This window comes from Pseudophryne corroboree (genome assembly GCF_028390025.1).
Source record: "Pseudophryne corroboree isolate aPseCor3 chromosome 3 unlocalized genomic scaffold, aPseCor3.hap2 SUPER_3_unloc_36, whole genome shotgun sequence".
Lineage (NCBI taxonomy): Eukaryota > Metazoa > Chordata > Amphibia > Anura > Myobatrachidae > Pseudophryne > Pseudophryne corroboree.
This window is the reverse complement of record NW_026967526.1, coordinates 260,888-277,488: the sequence shown is the minus strand read 5'-3', so window position 1 is coordinate 277,488 and position 16,601 is coordinate 260,888. Positions and strand designations below refer to the sequence as shown.

General features: G+C 45.7%; 1 protein-coding gene across 1 annotated transcript in view; it reads left to right on the top strand.

The window, feature by feature from the left end:
* LOC134984101 (zinc finger protein ZFP2-like) overlaps window positions 1-10,379 on the top strand; it is a 49,386-nt gene extending 39,007 nt beyond the window's left edge. Inside the window, exon 5 of the mRNA XM_063949733.1 lies at window positions 6,914-10,379. Within this exon, the coding sequence (XP_063805803.1) occupies window positions 6,914-8,247 (1,334 nt within the window). The 3' untranslated portion in view covers window positions 8,248-10,379. The remainder of the gene's footprint in view (window positions 1-6,913) is intronic.
* Window positions 10,380-16,601: the final 6,222 nt, after the last annotated feature.

Sequence of the window (16,601 nt, the reverse complement as noted above, 5' to 3'; positions counted from 1 at the left end):
AGAGGGGGATTTTATGGTGTCTCTGGACATCAAGGATGCTTACTTGCATGTCCCCATTTATCCATCTCATCAGGAGTACCTCAGATTTGTGGTACAGGACTGTCATTACCAACTCCAGACGTTGCCGTTTGGGCTCTCCACGGCACCGGGAATATTTACCAAGGTAATGGCAGAAATGATGGTGATCCTGAGAAAACAAGGAGTCACAGTTATCCCATACTTAGACGATCTCCTCATAAAGGCGAGATCCAGGGAGCAGTTGCTGATCAGCGTAACACACTCTCAGGAAGTGTTGCGACAGCACGGCTGGATTCTGAATATCCCAAAGTCGCAGCTGATTCCTACGATGCGTCTGCCCTTTCTGGGCATGATTCTGGACACAGACCAGAAGAAGGTGTTTCTCCCGACGGAGAAGGCTCAGGAGCTCGTGACTCTAGTCAGAGACCTCTTAAAACCGAAACAGGTAAGTGAGTCCTAGGAAAGATGGTGGCGTCATACGAAGCCATCCCCTTCGGCAGGTTCCATGCAAGGATTTTTCAGTGGGATTTGTTGGACAAGTGGTCCGGATGTTAGGGTCTCCTGCCCTGTGCTGCCACGACCTCATGGCAACCGGGAGGCAAGTGCTAGCGGAGTAACCTGAGCGCAGCTGATACTCCGGTTCGGGTCTTTTGCTGTGCAGTGGTTACAGGCCTTGTGCACGGCAGGGGATCCGGTGCTGGTTTTTGTGCTCACAGTCTGTGAGGTCTGAGTGGGGCGTGGACAGCACCTGCTATATAAATCCTCTTCTCAGGTTAAGCAGATGCTGCTGAATCTTTGTTGGTTAGTCAGTTCCTGAAAGTTAGCCAGTACTGTGTAACTTTGTATTTGTTTGTTGCTTACTGCAAATAGGCCTTGGGATTTGGTACTACACTCTGCCAATTCAGACCTAGCAGTAAGACTGGAGTCAGTCGTTTAACTTGCTGGGGTTCTTTTGGTACTCTGTGAACTTAGCAAGTTTGCGGCTGTATTCTCAGACTTGCCTGCCAAAATCCTTTCTCACTGTGCAAGGTGTTCAGGTGTCAGTTTAGTGGCAGTAAGCTGAACCAGTGCACTGCAAGTGAGGACTAGGATTGTGGAGACTCTCCTTGTGTCTATTATTCCATCTCTGACCAAGGAGTTTACTGCCACACCCGTTGGTAACCCTTTAGGGTTTTGCTGTTGCCCTTAGCAACAGCATTTCGGGTTCTCTACGTATTAAAACACAACATCTCGCTTCTTTCCATCTGAGCATTCATAATACTAGGGAGACACCCAGTTTCTTAGCCTCTGGGCTTCTCTGTTCACTTTGTGTTTATTTTGTTACCCTATCACCTTCTGTGTACGTAATGTCATATTCCCCAGTCTGTCAGTGAGTTCATTTGTTTTGCATCCCTCTCCGTTCAGACACCAGTACATTCCTGCAGGCACTGGTGTGCATAACACCGGATCACATCTTCAGATGCATCGGCTGATCACCCTATCCCCCAGAGTCAGGGTGTCTCTTCTGTGGTGGCTGCAGAGTGCTCACCTTCTCGAGGGCCGCAGGTTCGACATACAGGACTGGGTCCTGGTGACCACGGATGCGAGTCTCCGAGGATGGGGGGCAGTCACTCAGGGAAGAAACTTCCAAGGGTTGTGGTCAAGTCAGGAGGCTTGTCTGTACATAAATATCCTGGAACTAAGGGCCATATACAACGCCCTGAGTCAAGCGGAACCTCTGCTTCGTAACCAACCGGTGCTGATTCAGTCAGACAACATCACCGCAGTGGCTCATGTAAACCGCCAGGGCGGCACAAGAAGCCGGGTAGCGATGGCGGAAGCCACCAGGATTCTTCGTTGGACAGAGAATTACGTGCAAGCACTGTCAGCAGTGTTCATTCTGGGAGTGGACAACTGGGAAGCAGACTTCCTCAGCAGGCACGACCTCCACCCGGGAGAATTAGGACTTCATCAAGAAGTCTTCAACCAGATTACAAATCAATAGGAACTGCCACAGGTGGACATGATGGCATCCCGTCTCAACAAAAAGCTACAAAAGTATTGCGCCAGGTCAAGAGACCCTCAGGCGATAGCTGTGGACTCACTAGTAACACTGTGGGTGTTCCAGTCGGTCTATGTGTTTCCTCCTCTTCCTCTCATACCCAAGGTGCTATGAATCGTAAGAAAAAGAGGAGTGAGAACAATTGTTCTCATTGGCCCTCATTCCGAGTTGTTCGCTCGCAAGCTGCTTATAGCAGCATTGCACACGCTAAGCCGCCGCCTACTGGGAGTGAATCTTAGCATCTTTAAATTTCGAATGAAAGATTCGCAATATTGCGAAAAGACATCTCTGTGCAGTTACATAGAAACATAGAAACATAGAATTTGTCGGCAGATAAGAACCACTTGGCCCATCTAGTCTGCCTCTTATTTTTTATTTTATTTTTATATTATTTTTTATCACTAACCTTATTTGATCCTTATTTCTTTGTAAGGATATACTTATGTCTATCAAATGCATGTTTAAATTGCTCTACTGTCTTAGCCTCTACCACCTCTGATGGGAGGCTATTCCACTTGTCCACTACCCTTTCTGTGAAATAATTTTTCCGCAAATTTCCCCTGAACCCCCCCCCCCCTCCCCTCCAGTCTCAGTGCATGTCCTCGTGTCCTATTGCTTCTCTTCATTTGGAGAATGTTTCCCTCCTGGACTTTGTTAAAACCCTTCATATATTTGAAAGTTTCTATCATGTCCCTCCTTTCCCTTCTCTGCTCCAAACTATACATATTGAGATTTCTTAGTCTTTCTGGGTATGTTTTGTGATGTAGGCCATGCACCATTTTAGTTGCCCTCCTTTGTACAGTTTCTAATGTATTAATATCCTTTTGAAGATATGGCCTCCAGAACTGAATACAATATTCTAGATGAGGCCGTACCAATGACCTATACAGTGGCATTATTACTTCTTTTTTTCTGCTGCTGATTCCTCTCCCAATGCAGCCAAGCATCTGACTAGCCTTCCTCATTGCCTTGTTACATTGCTTACCTGCTTTTAAGTCATCTGAAATAGTGACTCCTAGATCCCTTTCCTCCTCAGTAGTCTCCAGTATAGTGCCATTAATACTGTATTTAGCTTTATGATTTTTGAGACCCAAGTGCATGATTTTGCATTTTTTGGCATTAAACTGTAATTGCCAGACTCTTGACCATTCCTCTAGTCTACCTAGATCCTCAATCATTTGTTTTACCCCACCTGGTGTGTCTACCCTGTTGCATACCTTTGTGTCATCTGCAAAAAGGCATACTTTCCCTTTAATGCCATTTGCAATGTCACCAATAAAGATATTAAAAAGCACTGGTCCAAGTACAGATCCCTGGGGTACTCCACTGGTAACATTTCCCTCCTGTGAATGCACTCCATTTACCACAACTCTCTGTTTTCTATCCTTCAACCAAGATCTTATCCATTCAATAATCCTAATATCTAATCCCAAACTTTCAAGTTTATTTAGCAGTCTGCGATGTGGAACTGTGTCAAAAGCCTTACTAAAGTCTAGATAAGCTATATCCATGGCTCCACCTTTATCCATCACTTTAGTCACACAATCAAAAAAGTCAATAAGATTTGTTTGACATGATCTCCCCCCAGTGAATCCATGCTGTTTGGGATCCAGTAAATTGCCGGATTTGAGATAATCTACAACTCTTTCTTTTAAGAGTGTTTCCATCAATTTCCCCACTACTGATGTAAGACTCACTGGTCTGTAGTTGTTTGCCTCTTCCTTGCTTCCACTTTTGTGCAGTGGGACTACGTTTGCTCTTTTCCAGTCCCCTGGAATTTCTCCTGTAGCTAATGACTGGTTGAATAATTCTGTCAATGGTGCTGCCAGCACCTCTTTAAGTTCTTTTAGTATCCTTGGATGTATCCCATCTGGCCCCATAGATTTGTCCACTTTCAGCTTTGAGAGTTCTGTTAGGACCTTCTCCTCTGTAAATGTACTTGTTTCATTTTCCTGATTATCCCTGCAACTTAACTGTGGCCCCTTCCCCTCTCTTTCAGTAGTAAATACTGAGCAAAAATAATCATTAAGATGATCTGCTATTAAATTGTCTCCTTCAACAAGACTCCCAGTGTCCGTCTTTAGTTTTATAATTCCGCCTTTTGTTTTTCTCTTTTCGCTTATATACCTAAAAAAAGTTTTGCCTCCTTTACCCACTGACTGGGCCATTTTCTCCTCAGCTTGTGCCTTTGCACATCTGATTACCTTCTTTGTCTCCTTCTGTCTAACAAGATATATCTTTTTGTCTTCATTATTTTGTGTCTGCTTATATTTCCTAAAAGCCATCTTTTTTGCTCTCACAATATTTGCTACTTCTTTTGCAAACCACACTGGCTTCCTTTTCCTTGTGTTTTTCCTAACAGTTTTGATACAAAGGTCTGTTGCCTTCAATATTGCACATTTGAATGTTTCCCACCTCTCCTGCACTGTTTCCAAGTTCCTCCACTCTGCCAAAGAATCACTTACACATTTTCCCATCCCTACAAAATCAGCCTTCCTAAAATCCAACACCTTTGTTTTTGTATGGGACGAGTCAGTCGCTGTCTCAATGCTGAAATATACTGCAGTTTCTGAGTAGCTCGAGACTTACTCTGCCAGTGCGATCAGTTCAGTCAGTGTCGTTCCTGGTTTGACGTCACAAACACACCCAGCGTTCGCCCAGACACTCCTACGTTTCTCCAGCCACTCCCGCATTTTTCCCAGAAACGGTAGCGTTTTTTCACACACACCCATAAAACGGCCAGTTTCCGCCCAGAAACACCCACTTCCTGTCAATCACACTCCGATCACCAGAACGTAGAAAAAACCTCGTAATGCCGTGAGTAAAATTCCTAACTGCATAGCAAATTTACTTGGCGCAGTCGCAGTGCGAACATTGCGCATGCGCAATAAGCAGAAAATCGCTGCGATGCGAAGAAAATTACAGAGCGAACAACTCGGAATGACCACCATTGTTCCGGATTATCCAAGAAGGACTTGGTACCCGGAACTGCAAGAAATGCTCACAGAGGACCCATGGCCTCTGCCTCTCAGACAGGACCTGCAGCAACAGGGGCCAAGACGTACCGCAGCTGCTTTTGACGGCATGGCGGTTGAACGCAGGATCCTAGCGGAAAAAGGCATTCTGGATGAAGTTATTCCTACGCTGATAAAGGCTAGGAAGGACGTGACGGCAAAACACTATCACCGCATATGGCAAAAATATGTTGCCTGGTGTGAGGCCAGGAAGGCCCCTATAGAGGAATTTCAGCTGGGCCGGTTCCTGCACTTCCTACAGTCTGGAGTGACTATGTGCTTGAAGTTGGGCTCTATTAAGGTCCAGATTCGGCTCTATCCATTTTCTTTCAAAAGGAACTGGCTTCTCTTCCTGAGGTTCAGATGTTTGTTAAGGGAGTGCTGCATATTCAGCCCCCTTTTGTGCCACCAGTGGCACCTTGGGATCTCAACGTGGTGTTGGGTTTCCTGAAATCCCACTGGTTTGAGCCACTTAAGACCGTGGAGCTGAAGTATCTCACGTGGAAAGTGGTCATGCTTATTGGCCTTAGCTTCGGCTAGGCGTGTGTCAGAATTGGCGGCTTTGTCATGTAAAAGCCCCTATCTGGTTTTCCATATGGACAGGGCAGACTTTCGGACTCGTCCGCAATTTCTGCTGAAGGTGGTGTCATATTTTCATTTGAACCAACCCATTGTGGTGCCTGCGGCTACTCGTGACTTGGAGGATTCCAAGTTGCTTGATGTAGTCAGGGCTTTGAAGATCTATGTAACCAGGACGGCTGGAGTCAGGAAAACTGACTCGCTGTTTATCCTGTATGCATCCAACAAGCTGGGTGCTCCGGCTTCAAAGCAAACCATTGCTCCCTGGATCTGTAACACGATTCAGTAGGCTCATTCTGCGGCTGGATTGCCACATCCAAAATCTGTGAAAGCCAACTCCACAAGAAAAGTGGGCTCTTCTTGGGCGGCTGCCCGAGGGGTCTCGGCATTACAGCTTTGCCCCCCAGCTACTTGGTCGGGTTAAAACACATTTGCTAAGTTCTACAAGTTTGATACCCTGGCTGAGGAGGACCTTGTGTTTGTCCATTCGGTGCTGCAGAGTCATCCACACTCTCCCGTCCGTTTGGGAGCTTTGGTAAAATCCCCATGGTCCTTACGGAGTCCCCAGCATCCACTAGGACGTTAGAGAAAATAAGATTTTACTCACCGGTAAATCTATTTTTTATAGTCCGTAGTAGACGCTGGGCGCCCGTCACAAGTGCGGACTTTCTGCAAAACGTGTATATAGTTATTGCTTAATAAAGGGTTATGTTATGTTGGCATCCATTGTTTGATGCTCTGTTGTTGTTCATACTGTTGACTGGGTAAGTTTATCACAAGTGATACGGTGTGATTGGTGAGGCTGGTATGAGTCTTACCCTGGATTCCAAAATCCTTTCCTCGTAATGTCAGCTCTTCCGGGCACAGTTTCCTTAACTGAGGTCTGGAGGAGGGGCATAGAGGGAGGAGCCAGTGCACACCAGGTAGTACTAAATCTTTCTTTAGAGTGCCCAGTCTCCTGCGGAGCCCGTCTATTCCCCATGGTCCTTACGGAGTCCCCAGCATCCACTACGGACTACGAGAAATAGATTTACCGGTGAGTAAAATCTTATTATTACATTTGTTATTGTGAGTGTTCTCAGGAGGGTGGACACAATGATAGTCTGAGACACAGTATTATAAAGCCTTCATTAAAAGTTATGTTTTATTATACACACACATTTATAATTAAGTGTCCCAGAGAGTCGTCTTCTCCTATTGTTTACAAGATTAATATTGTTACAGAAAATGTCACCATTTCCATAATGTATTTTATTTCCAGCAGATGGACACACAAGCAGGAATATCTCAGAAGGACATCTAATGTTATCCCCGGATTGTGACATAAAAGATAATGACAGTAGACAGGATTCTCCAGGAGCTAACCCCATTAACCCAATTATACATCCAGCTTTGTCAGCTGATCCCCCTGATCCTGGTGAATGTTCTCCTGATCATTCTGATATTGGTGCATCTGTTACAGCTCTGACAGTAGATACAGTGTTTCCGTGTTCTGTAGATGCCAAATGTTTTACACAGAACACAAAGCCTATTAACCCACACACAGGTAAGGTAGGTGAAAGGCCACTGATATGTCCGGAGTGTGAGAAATGTTTTACATACAAATCAGATCTTGTTATACATCAGAAAAGTCACATAGGTGAGAAGGCATTTCCATGTTCTGAGTGTGGGAAATGCTTTGCACGGAAATCATGTCTTGTTAGACATCAGAGAAGTCACACAGGTGAGAAGCCATTTCCATGTTCTGAGTGTGGGAAATGTTTTACACATAAATCAGATCTTGTTAAACATCAGAGAAGTCACACAGGTGATAAGCCATTTCCATGTTCTGAGTGTGGGAAATGTTTTACACGGAAATCAGATCTTGTTATACATCACAGAACTCACACAGGTGAGAGGCCATTTCCATGTTCTGAGTGTGGGAAATGTTTTACACGGAAATCAGATCTTGTTATACATCACAGAACTCACACAGGTGAGAAGCCATTTCCATGTTCTGAGTGTGGGATATGTTTTGCACACATATCAAATCTTGTTATACATGAGAGAAGTCACACACGTGAGAAGCCATTTTCTTGCTCTGAGTGCAGGAAAAGTTTTACCTGGAAATCCCTACTTGTTATACATCAGAGAAGTCACACAGATGAGAAGCCTTTTCCATGTTCTGAGTGTGGGAAATGTTTTGCAAACAAATCAGATCTTGTTAAGCATCAGAGAAGTCACACAGGTGAGAGGCCATTTCCATGTTCTGAGTGTGGGAAATGTTTTGCACACAAATCAGATCTTGTTAGACATAACAGAAGTCACACAGGTGAGAAGCCATTTCCATGTTCTGAGTGTGGAAAATGTTTTACACAGAAATCACAACTTGTTATACATCAGAGAATTCACACAGGTGAGAAGCCTTTTCCATGTTCTGAGTGTGGGAAATGTTTTGCACACAAAACCGTTCTTGTTAGACATAACAGAAGTCACACGGGTGAGAAGCCATTTCCATGTTCTGAGTGTGGGAAATGTTTTACACGAAAATCAGTTCTTGTTATACATCAGAGAAGTCACACAGGTGAGAAGCCATTTCTATACTCTGAGAAATAAATCAGCTCTTGTTGCACACAATAGACATAACTCAGGTGAAGAACCATTTTAATCTTCTGGAGTATACTCATCATTGCCATGCGTTGTTTTTCAAGGTTCTTATCCTATCTCCTATGCTTTTTGCAATATACATGCTACCACTGGGTATAATAATCAGATGTCATGTCCTCATCTACCACTGCTATGCAGATGACCTGTCTTTTGCTCTGGTTACTGAGAACCCAGTACCAATCCTAAATGGTTGTCTAGCTGAGCTCCAGGTGTGGGTGATGCCAGTTGGTGAAACAGGTCCTTGTGATAGAAGCTCACCAACAAAGGACAGGGCTACAGCTCAGCTTTGCCTACCAACCAGAATTACGCTTGGGGGTTCAGAGTTACAAAATGCTGATCATGGGGGTGATTCCGAGTTGTTCGCTCGCTAGCTGATTGTAGCAGCATTGCACACGCTATGCCGCCGCCCTCTGGGAGTGTATCTTCGCTTAGCAGAATTGTGAACGAAAGATTAGCAGAATAGCGAATAGAAAATTCTTAGCAGTTTCTGAGTAGCTCCAGACTTACTCCAACACTAAGATCAGCTCAGGCCGTTTAGTTCCTGTTTGACGTCACAAACATGCCCTGCGTTCAGCCAGGCACTCCCCCGTTCTCCTGACACTCCTGCGTTTTATCCTGGCACGCCTGCGTTTTTCTGCACACTTCCAGGAAACGGTCAGTTTTCGGCCAGAAACACCCACTTCCTGTCAATCACACTCCGATCACTTCAACGATGGAAATTCTTTGTTCTTCCGTGATTAAATCTACAAAGTTTGAGCTAAAATACTTAGCGCACTGCGTAGCATGCGCATTTTCGCATTAATTGCTCCGTTGCCAAAATCGGCAACGAGCGAACAACTCGGAATGACCCCCCATATGCGGAATCTTGGTGTCCTGGATGGTGGAGTGACACTTAGACATCAGTATCTGCCACAATCAGATCCTCATCTGAGGAACATAGCCAGACTCCAGCACTTATTTCCCTCAGAAGATCTACCTACAGTCATACATGCACTTGTATCATCACACATGGACTACTGCAATGTCCTCTACCTGGGTCTCCCAGCAAAAGAATTGCACTGCTTGTAGCTTGTACAGAATGCAGCAGCCAGGCTGTTACCTAACCAGCCCGTTCCTGCCACATAACACCCATTCTCTACCTCCTCCGGCTGCCTGTAAGATGGTGACTATTACATAATCTTACTGACTCTCCCAGCCCTACATGACCAGGGTCTATGGTACCAGAAGCAGCTTCTGCCTCATTACTGCCCTGCTTGTTTACTTCCATCTGCAGATAAAGGACTGTTACCAGCAGTACCAAGAATCCCCAAGCAGTGCTGAGATGTCAGAGGGGGAGACAGGGTGGTGGCACTAGTGCTGTAGCGGGGGCTGCCGGAGGCACTGTCTGTGGGTAATATTGTCCTCAAGCAGTGCTAAGGTGTCAGAAGGGGAGACAGGGCAGTGGCAGTAGTAGGGGGAGATAGGGCAGGTGACAGCAGGGGGGGGAGACAGGGTGGATGGTCACAGTGCAGTACCAGGGGCTGCTGGAGGTAGTAACGAGGTGTATGGGTCCTGCACAGAACCAGTTGATAATTAGACTTAATGATTATTCTTCCTTACTTCTAATGAATCCCTTGTATGTGTTACTGTTATTTGCTGTGTCAGCCTTTATGTGTGTTCTGTGTAATAATCCTGAAAGTAGTGCTGCTACCGATCTCATATCATTTGTAGTAACTTGGAAAAGATGAGATATGAGGTGCACTCTGGAAGCTTATAGGGGGTTAATCTGAGATGACCGCAGATGTGACATCACGCAGCCCCTGGAAAATGGTCCTGGCCCGCCCTCATTCACCCCTCAGGGATGCGGCCACAATGCGTGTGTCTGCAGCCTCTGCACGTGCATTTTGTCACCACCAGTAAACAGCTGCGGGCCACTATTGCGGCTGGGTCTGAATGACCCCCATAGGGTTTTGGCTCTCCTGATATGTATCTGTTTTACTTACGTGCAATACTATAATGTAACTTGAATTGTTTCTGTGCTTTAAAGGATATTTTATCCATGTTGTGCAGAGTAAAGTATTTTTTAAGTTTAAAATATAGAGAAAAATCTGTTTATTAAAGATATGAAATAAAGTTTTTTTAAAAACAAAAGATTTTCGTTGAGTCTTTTTATGTGTCTGTGTATTATCTTATTTCCAGATAATTGTCGCTATGGTGACAGAAACAATTTCCTGTTAATGTGTCACTTGTATTGTTACTTTTGTGTCCAGCGGGTGGGCTCGGAAATGTTATCCTTTTCCTCGCAGCCCCAGTTGCTGGAGAAAATGAAGGAGGAGCTGTTGACGGATCACGTTCCGCTTGAGTTGACAATTTTCTCACCAGCAGGTCTTTCCACCTCTGCAGACTTGTGTCTGGAGAGAGAGATACAACGTAGGCTTTACACCTAGGATCGAGCACAGTGGCCAAAATGTAGTGCTCTGATTTCAACAGATTGACCACCCTTGAATCCTGGCAAAGCGAATGAATGGCTCCATCCACAAGTATTTCCAGGGAAAACGCTAAGTCTGAGGGACTATGCACAGGCCCAAGTGATAATTGTTTTATGATCCTTCAATGTATGAACCAACGGATAGAGGGAATAATCCGAAAGTGTTGATACCAAAGATTAGCTAATCTGGTTGGAGGTGCGACATTAAGCAAATTGCAATGGTTAGGGGGTTTAGAAAAAACACTAGTGGGCTTATATCTAAAGAAGTCTTAATGTGTGGCGCACTCTTTTTTCTTTACGTTTCATGAATAAATGAAAGCATAACTTTTATTATTTTTATTTAAGAAGGATTTTTCAATAGACATGACATAAGGCAATTGATTGTCAGCCTGGAAAGACAAGAAATAAATGAAAAATATAAAATAATTTATATACCAGCACTACCTATGTATGGGTATATGGGTAGAGCAATAACTGATATTAGCAAGTGAAATATAAAAGGAATTTAAACACAGGTTTTATTTATCAAATTTATGAGATCCTTTCACAACGGGATTGTGATCTCAGAAAAAAACTGTTTTACAGCTGCGCCCTGCAGAGCGTTACTACTGCATACAACATTAGTGCTCCCTGCAGAGCGTTACTACTGCATACAATATAAGTGCTCCCTGCAGAGCATTACTACTGCATACAGCCTAAGTGCTCCCTGCAGAGCGTTACTACTGCATACAACCTAAGTTCTCCCTGCAGAGCATTATTACTGCATACAAGCTAAGTGCTCCCTGCAGAGCATTACTATTGCATACAACCTAAGTGCTCCCTGCAGAGCGTTACTACTGCATACAACCTAAGTACTCCATGCAGAGCATTACTACTGCATACAACCTAAGTTCTCCCTGCAGAGCATTATTACTGCATACAAGCTAAGTGCTCCCTGCAGAGCGTTACTACTGCATACAACCTAAGTGCTCCCTGCAGAGCATTACTACTGCATACAACCTAAGTGCTCCCTGCAGAGCATTACTACTGCATACAACCTAAGTGCTCCCTGCAGAGCATTACTTCTGCATACAACCTAAGTGCTCCCTGCAGAGCATTACTTCTGCATACAACCTAAGTGCTCCCTGCAGAGCGTTACTACTGCATACAACCTAAGTGCTCCCTGCAGAGCGTTACTACTGCATACAACCTAAGTGGCCTTTTCTGGTAACCGCTATGTCTTACAATGACCACTTTGTTACTACCCGTAGCGTATCACACGATAAGACAGTGTTACTACCTATACTGTATAACAGTGGCATCGTTCTCACAGGCACAAAGAAACATATATGTACAATTCAGCACATATGTAATAATATTGGTATTGAGAGGAAATGTTTTCCTATAACCAAGTATATCATTGTAAAACCCTGTACCAGAGCAGAATCCTCAATCACATGTGTTACCCATTCAGTACATATATAAATTGATAACTGACCACATCACAAAGATATGCACATTGAATAAAACAATATTGTTGGTAATAAAAGGTGTTCTCCTGTGACTGAGCATATCATGTGTAACCCTGTAACACAGCACAGTTCTCTAAGGCATGCATATCCAATTCTACACATTTGTATCACTTCTGTGACAATATTGTTATTGAGAAGGGATATCCCCTGTAACAAGGGGGGTAATTCCAAGTTGATCGCAGCAGGACATTTTTTAGCAGTTGGACAAAACCATGTGCACAGCAGGGGGGGCAGATAAAACATTTGCAGAGAGAGTTAGATTTGGGTGGGTTATTTTATTTCTGTGCAGGGTAAATACTGGCTGCTTTATTTTTATACTGCAAATTAGATTGCAGATTGAACACACCACACCCAAATCTAACTCTCTCTGCACATGTTATATCTGCCTCCCCTGCAGTGCACATGGTTTTGCCCAATTGCTAACAGAATTCCTGCTGCGATCAACTTGGAATTACCCCCATGGTATACAATATGAAACCCTGTCACAGAGCGAGGTATACATTATATTATCCCAAGGTTAGTACATAGATAATATCCAGCTTTCTGCCTGTTTCATTCCAAAGGCCTGCTAAGTTGTCCCAACATGTATCTACACAATACTATTGCCAATCACTGAGTGACGCCTGATATAAATAAGATTTTACTCACCGGTAATTCTATTTCTCGTAGTCCGTAGTGGATGCTGGGGACTCCGTAAGGACCATGGGGAATAGACGGCTCTGCAGGAGACTGGGCACAATTAAAGAAAGATTCAGGACTATCTGGTGTGCACTGGCTCCTCCCCCTATGACCCTCCTCCAGACCCCAGTTAGATTTTTGTGCCCGGCCGAGCTGGATGCACACTAGGAGGCTCTCCTGAGCTCCTAGAAAGAAAGTATATTTTAGTTTTTTTATTTTACAGTGAGACCTGCTGGCAACAGGCTCACTGCAATGAGGGACTAAGGGGAGAAGAAGTGAACCTACCTAACTGGTGGTAGCTTGGGCTTCTTAGGCTACTGGACACCATTAGCTCCAGAGGGATCCCACACAGGACCCGACCTTGTCGTCCGGTCCCAGAGCCGCGCCGCCGTCCCCCTTACAGAGCCAGAAGCAAGAAGTGTCCGGAAAATCGGCGGCTGAAGACTTCTGTCTTCTCCAAGGTAGCGCACAGCACTGCAGCTGTGCGCCATTGCTCCTCATGCACACCACACACTCCGGTCACTGATGGGTGCAGGGCGCTGGGGGGGGGGGGCGCCCTGAGCAGCAATATTAACACCTTGGCTGGCAAAACTGACACCATATATAGCCCTAGAGGTTATATAGGTGTAAATTACCCCTGCCAGAATTACACAAACAGCGGGAGAAAGCCCGCCGAAAAAGGGGCGGAGCCATCTTCCTCAGCACACTGGCGCCATTTTCCCTCACAGCTCCGCTGGAAGGATCGCTCCCTGGCTCTCCCCTGCAGTCCTGCACTACAGAAAGGGTAAAAAAGAGAGGGGGGGGGCAATAAATGTAGGCGCAGTATATATAATACAAGCAGCTATAGGGGAAAACACTCTGTATAGTGATATCCCTGTCTTATATAGCGCTCTGGTGTGTGCTGGCATACTCTCCCTCTGTCTCCCCAAAGGGCTTTGTGGGGTCCTGTCCTCTGTCAGAGCATTCCCTGTGTGTGTGCTGTGTGTCGGTACTGCTGTGTCGACATGTATGATGAGGATAATGATGTGGAGGCAGAGCAAATGCCTGTGAATGTGATGTCACCCCCTGCGGGGTCGACACCTGTGTGGATGGACTTATGGAAGGAATTACGTGACAGTGTCAGCTCCTTACATAAAAGGTTTGACGACATAGGACAGCCGGCTACTCAGCTTGTGCCTGTCCAAGCGTCTCAAATGTCATCAGGGGCTTTAAAACGCCCGCTACCTCAGATGGCAGACACAGATGTTGACACGGATACCGACTCCAGTGTCGACGACGATGAGACTAGTGTACCTTCCAATAGGGCCACACGTTACATGATTGAGGCAATGAAAAATGTATTACACATTTCTGATAGTACCCCAAGTACCACAAAAAAGGGTATTAAATTTGGTGAGAAAAAACTACCAGTAGTTTTTCCTGCATCTGAGGAATTAAATGAGGTGTGTGAGGAAGCGTGGACTTCCCCCGATAAGAAATTGATAATTTCTAAACGGTTATTGGCAGCGTACCCTTTCCCGCCAGAGGATAGGTCACGTTGGGAAACACCCCCTAGGGTAGATAAAGCGCTTACACGTTTATCAAAAAAGGTGGCACTACCGTCTCCGGATACGGCCGCCCTAAAGGAACCTGCTGATAGAAAGCAGGAAACTACCCTTAAAGCTATATACACACACACGGGCATTATATTGAGACCAGCTATTGCATCGGCATGGATGTGCAGTGCTGCAGCTGCGTGGTCAGATTCCCTGTCGGATAATATTGATACTATGGATAGGGACAATATTTTGCTGACGATAGAGCATATAAAAGACGCCGTCTTATACATGCGTGATGCACAGAGGGATATTTGCCGGCTGGCATCAAAAATAAGCGCAATCTCCATTGCCGCCAGAAGGGGGTTATGGACTCGGCAGTGGTCAGGTGATGCCGATTCAAAAAGGCACATGGAAGTTTTGCCTTATAAGGGGGTGGAACTGTTTGGGCATGGTCTTTCAGATCTCGTTTCCACAGCTACAGCTGGGAAATCGACATTTTTGCCACAGGCTACCCCACAGCAAAATAAAGCACCGTATTATCAAGTACAGTCCTTTCGGCCCCATAAAAACAAGAGGGCTAGAGGTGCATCCTTTCTGCCGAGAGGCAAAAGTAGAGGGAAAAAACTGCAGCATACAGCCAGTTCCCAAGAGCAGAAGTCCTCCCCCGCGTCCGGTAAGTCCACAGCATGACGCTGGGGCTTCACAGGCGGACCCGGGTACGGTGGGGGCCCGTCTCAGAAATTTCAGCGCACAGTGGGCTCTCTCACAGGTGGATCCCTGGATCCTTCAAGTAGTATCTCAGGGGTACAGGCTGGAATTCGAGACGTCTCCCCCCTGCCATTTCCTAAAATCTGTCATACCAGCAACTCCCTCTGCCAGGGAGGCAGTGTTGGTGGCTATCCAAAAACTGTATTCACAGCAAGTGATTGTTAAGGTACCCCTCCTTCAACAAGGAAAGGGTTACTATTCCACAATGTTTATGGTACCGAAACCGGACGGTTCGGTGAGACCCATCTTAAATTTAAAATCCTTGAACACATATATCAAAAGATTCAAGTTCAAGATGGAATCGCTCAGGGCGGTTATTGCAAGCCTGGACAAGGGGGATTACATGGTCTCCCTGGACATCAAGGATGCCTACCTGTATGTCCCCATTTACCCTCCTCACCAGGAGTACCTCAGGTTTGTAGTACAGGACTGTCACTATCAGTTCCAGACGCTGCCGTTTGGGTTATCCACGGCACCGAAGGTCTTTACCAAGGTAATGGCCGAAATGATGATACTCCTTCGGAAGAAGGGGGTTTTAATTATCCCGTACTTGGACGATCTCCTGATAAAGGCGAGGTCCAAGGAACCGTTGTTAGTGGGGGTAGCACTTTCTCGGGAAGTGCTGCAGCAGCACGGCTGGATTCTCAATATCCCAAAGTCACAGCTGGTCCCGACGACACGTCTTCTGTTCCTGGGAATGATTCTGGACACAGACCAGAAAAAAGTGTTTCTTCCAGTGGAAAAAGCCGAGGAGTTGTCATCTCTAGTCAGAAACCTCCTAAAACCAGGACAGGTGTCGGTACATCAATGCACGCAAGTCCTGGGAAAAATGGTAGCTTCGTACGAAGCAATTCCATTCGGAAGGTTCCACGCAAGGATTTTCCAGTGGGTCCTGTTGGACCAATGGTCCGGGTCGCATCTCCAGATGCAGCAGCGGATAACCCTGTCGGCAAGGACCAGGGTGTCACTACTGTGGTGGCTGCATAGGGCTCATCTCCTAGAGGGCCGCAGATTCGGAATACAGGACTGGGTCCTGGTGACCACGGATGCCAGCCTTCGGGGCTGGGGAGCAGTCACACAGGGAAGAAATTTCCAAGGGCTGTGGTCAAATCAGGAGATTTCACTACACATAAATATCCTGGAGCTAAGAGCCATTTACAATGCCCTATGCCAAGCAGGTTCCCTGCTTCAAAACAAACCGGTTCTGAGCCAATCAGACAACATCACGGCGGTCGCCCATGTAAACAGACAGGGCGGCACAAGAAGCAGGAGGGCAATGGCAGAAGCCACAAGGTTTCTCCGGTGGGCGGAAAATCACGTGCTAGCTGTTAGGCGCCGAGG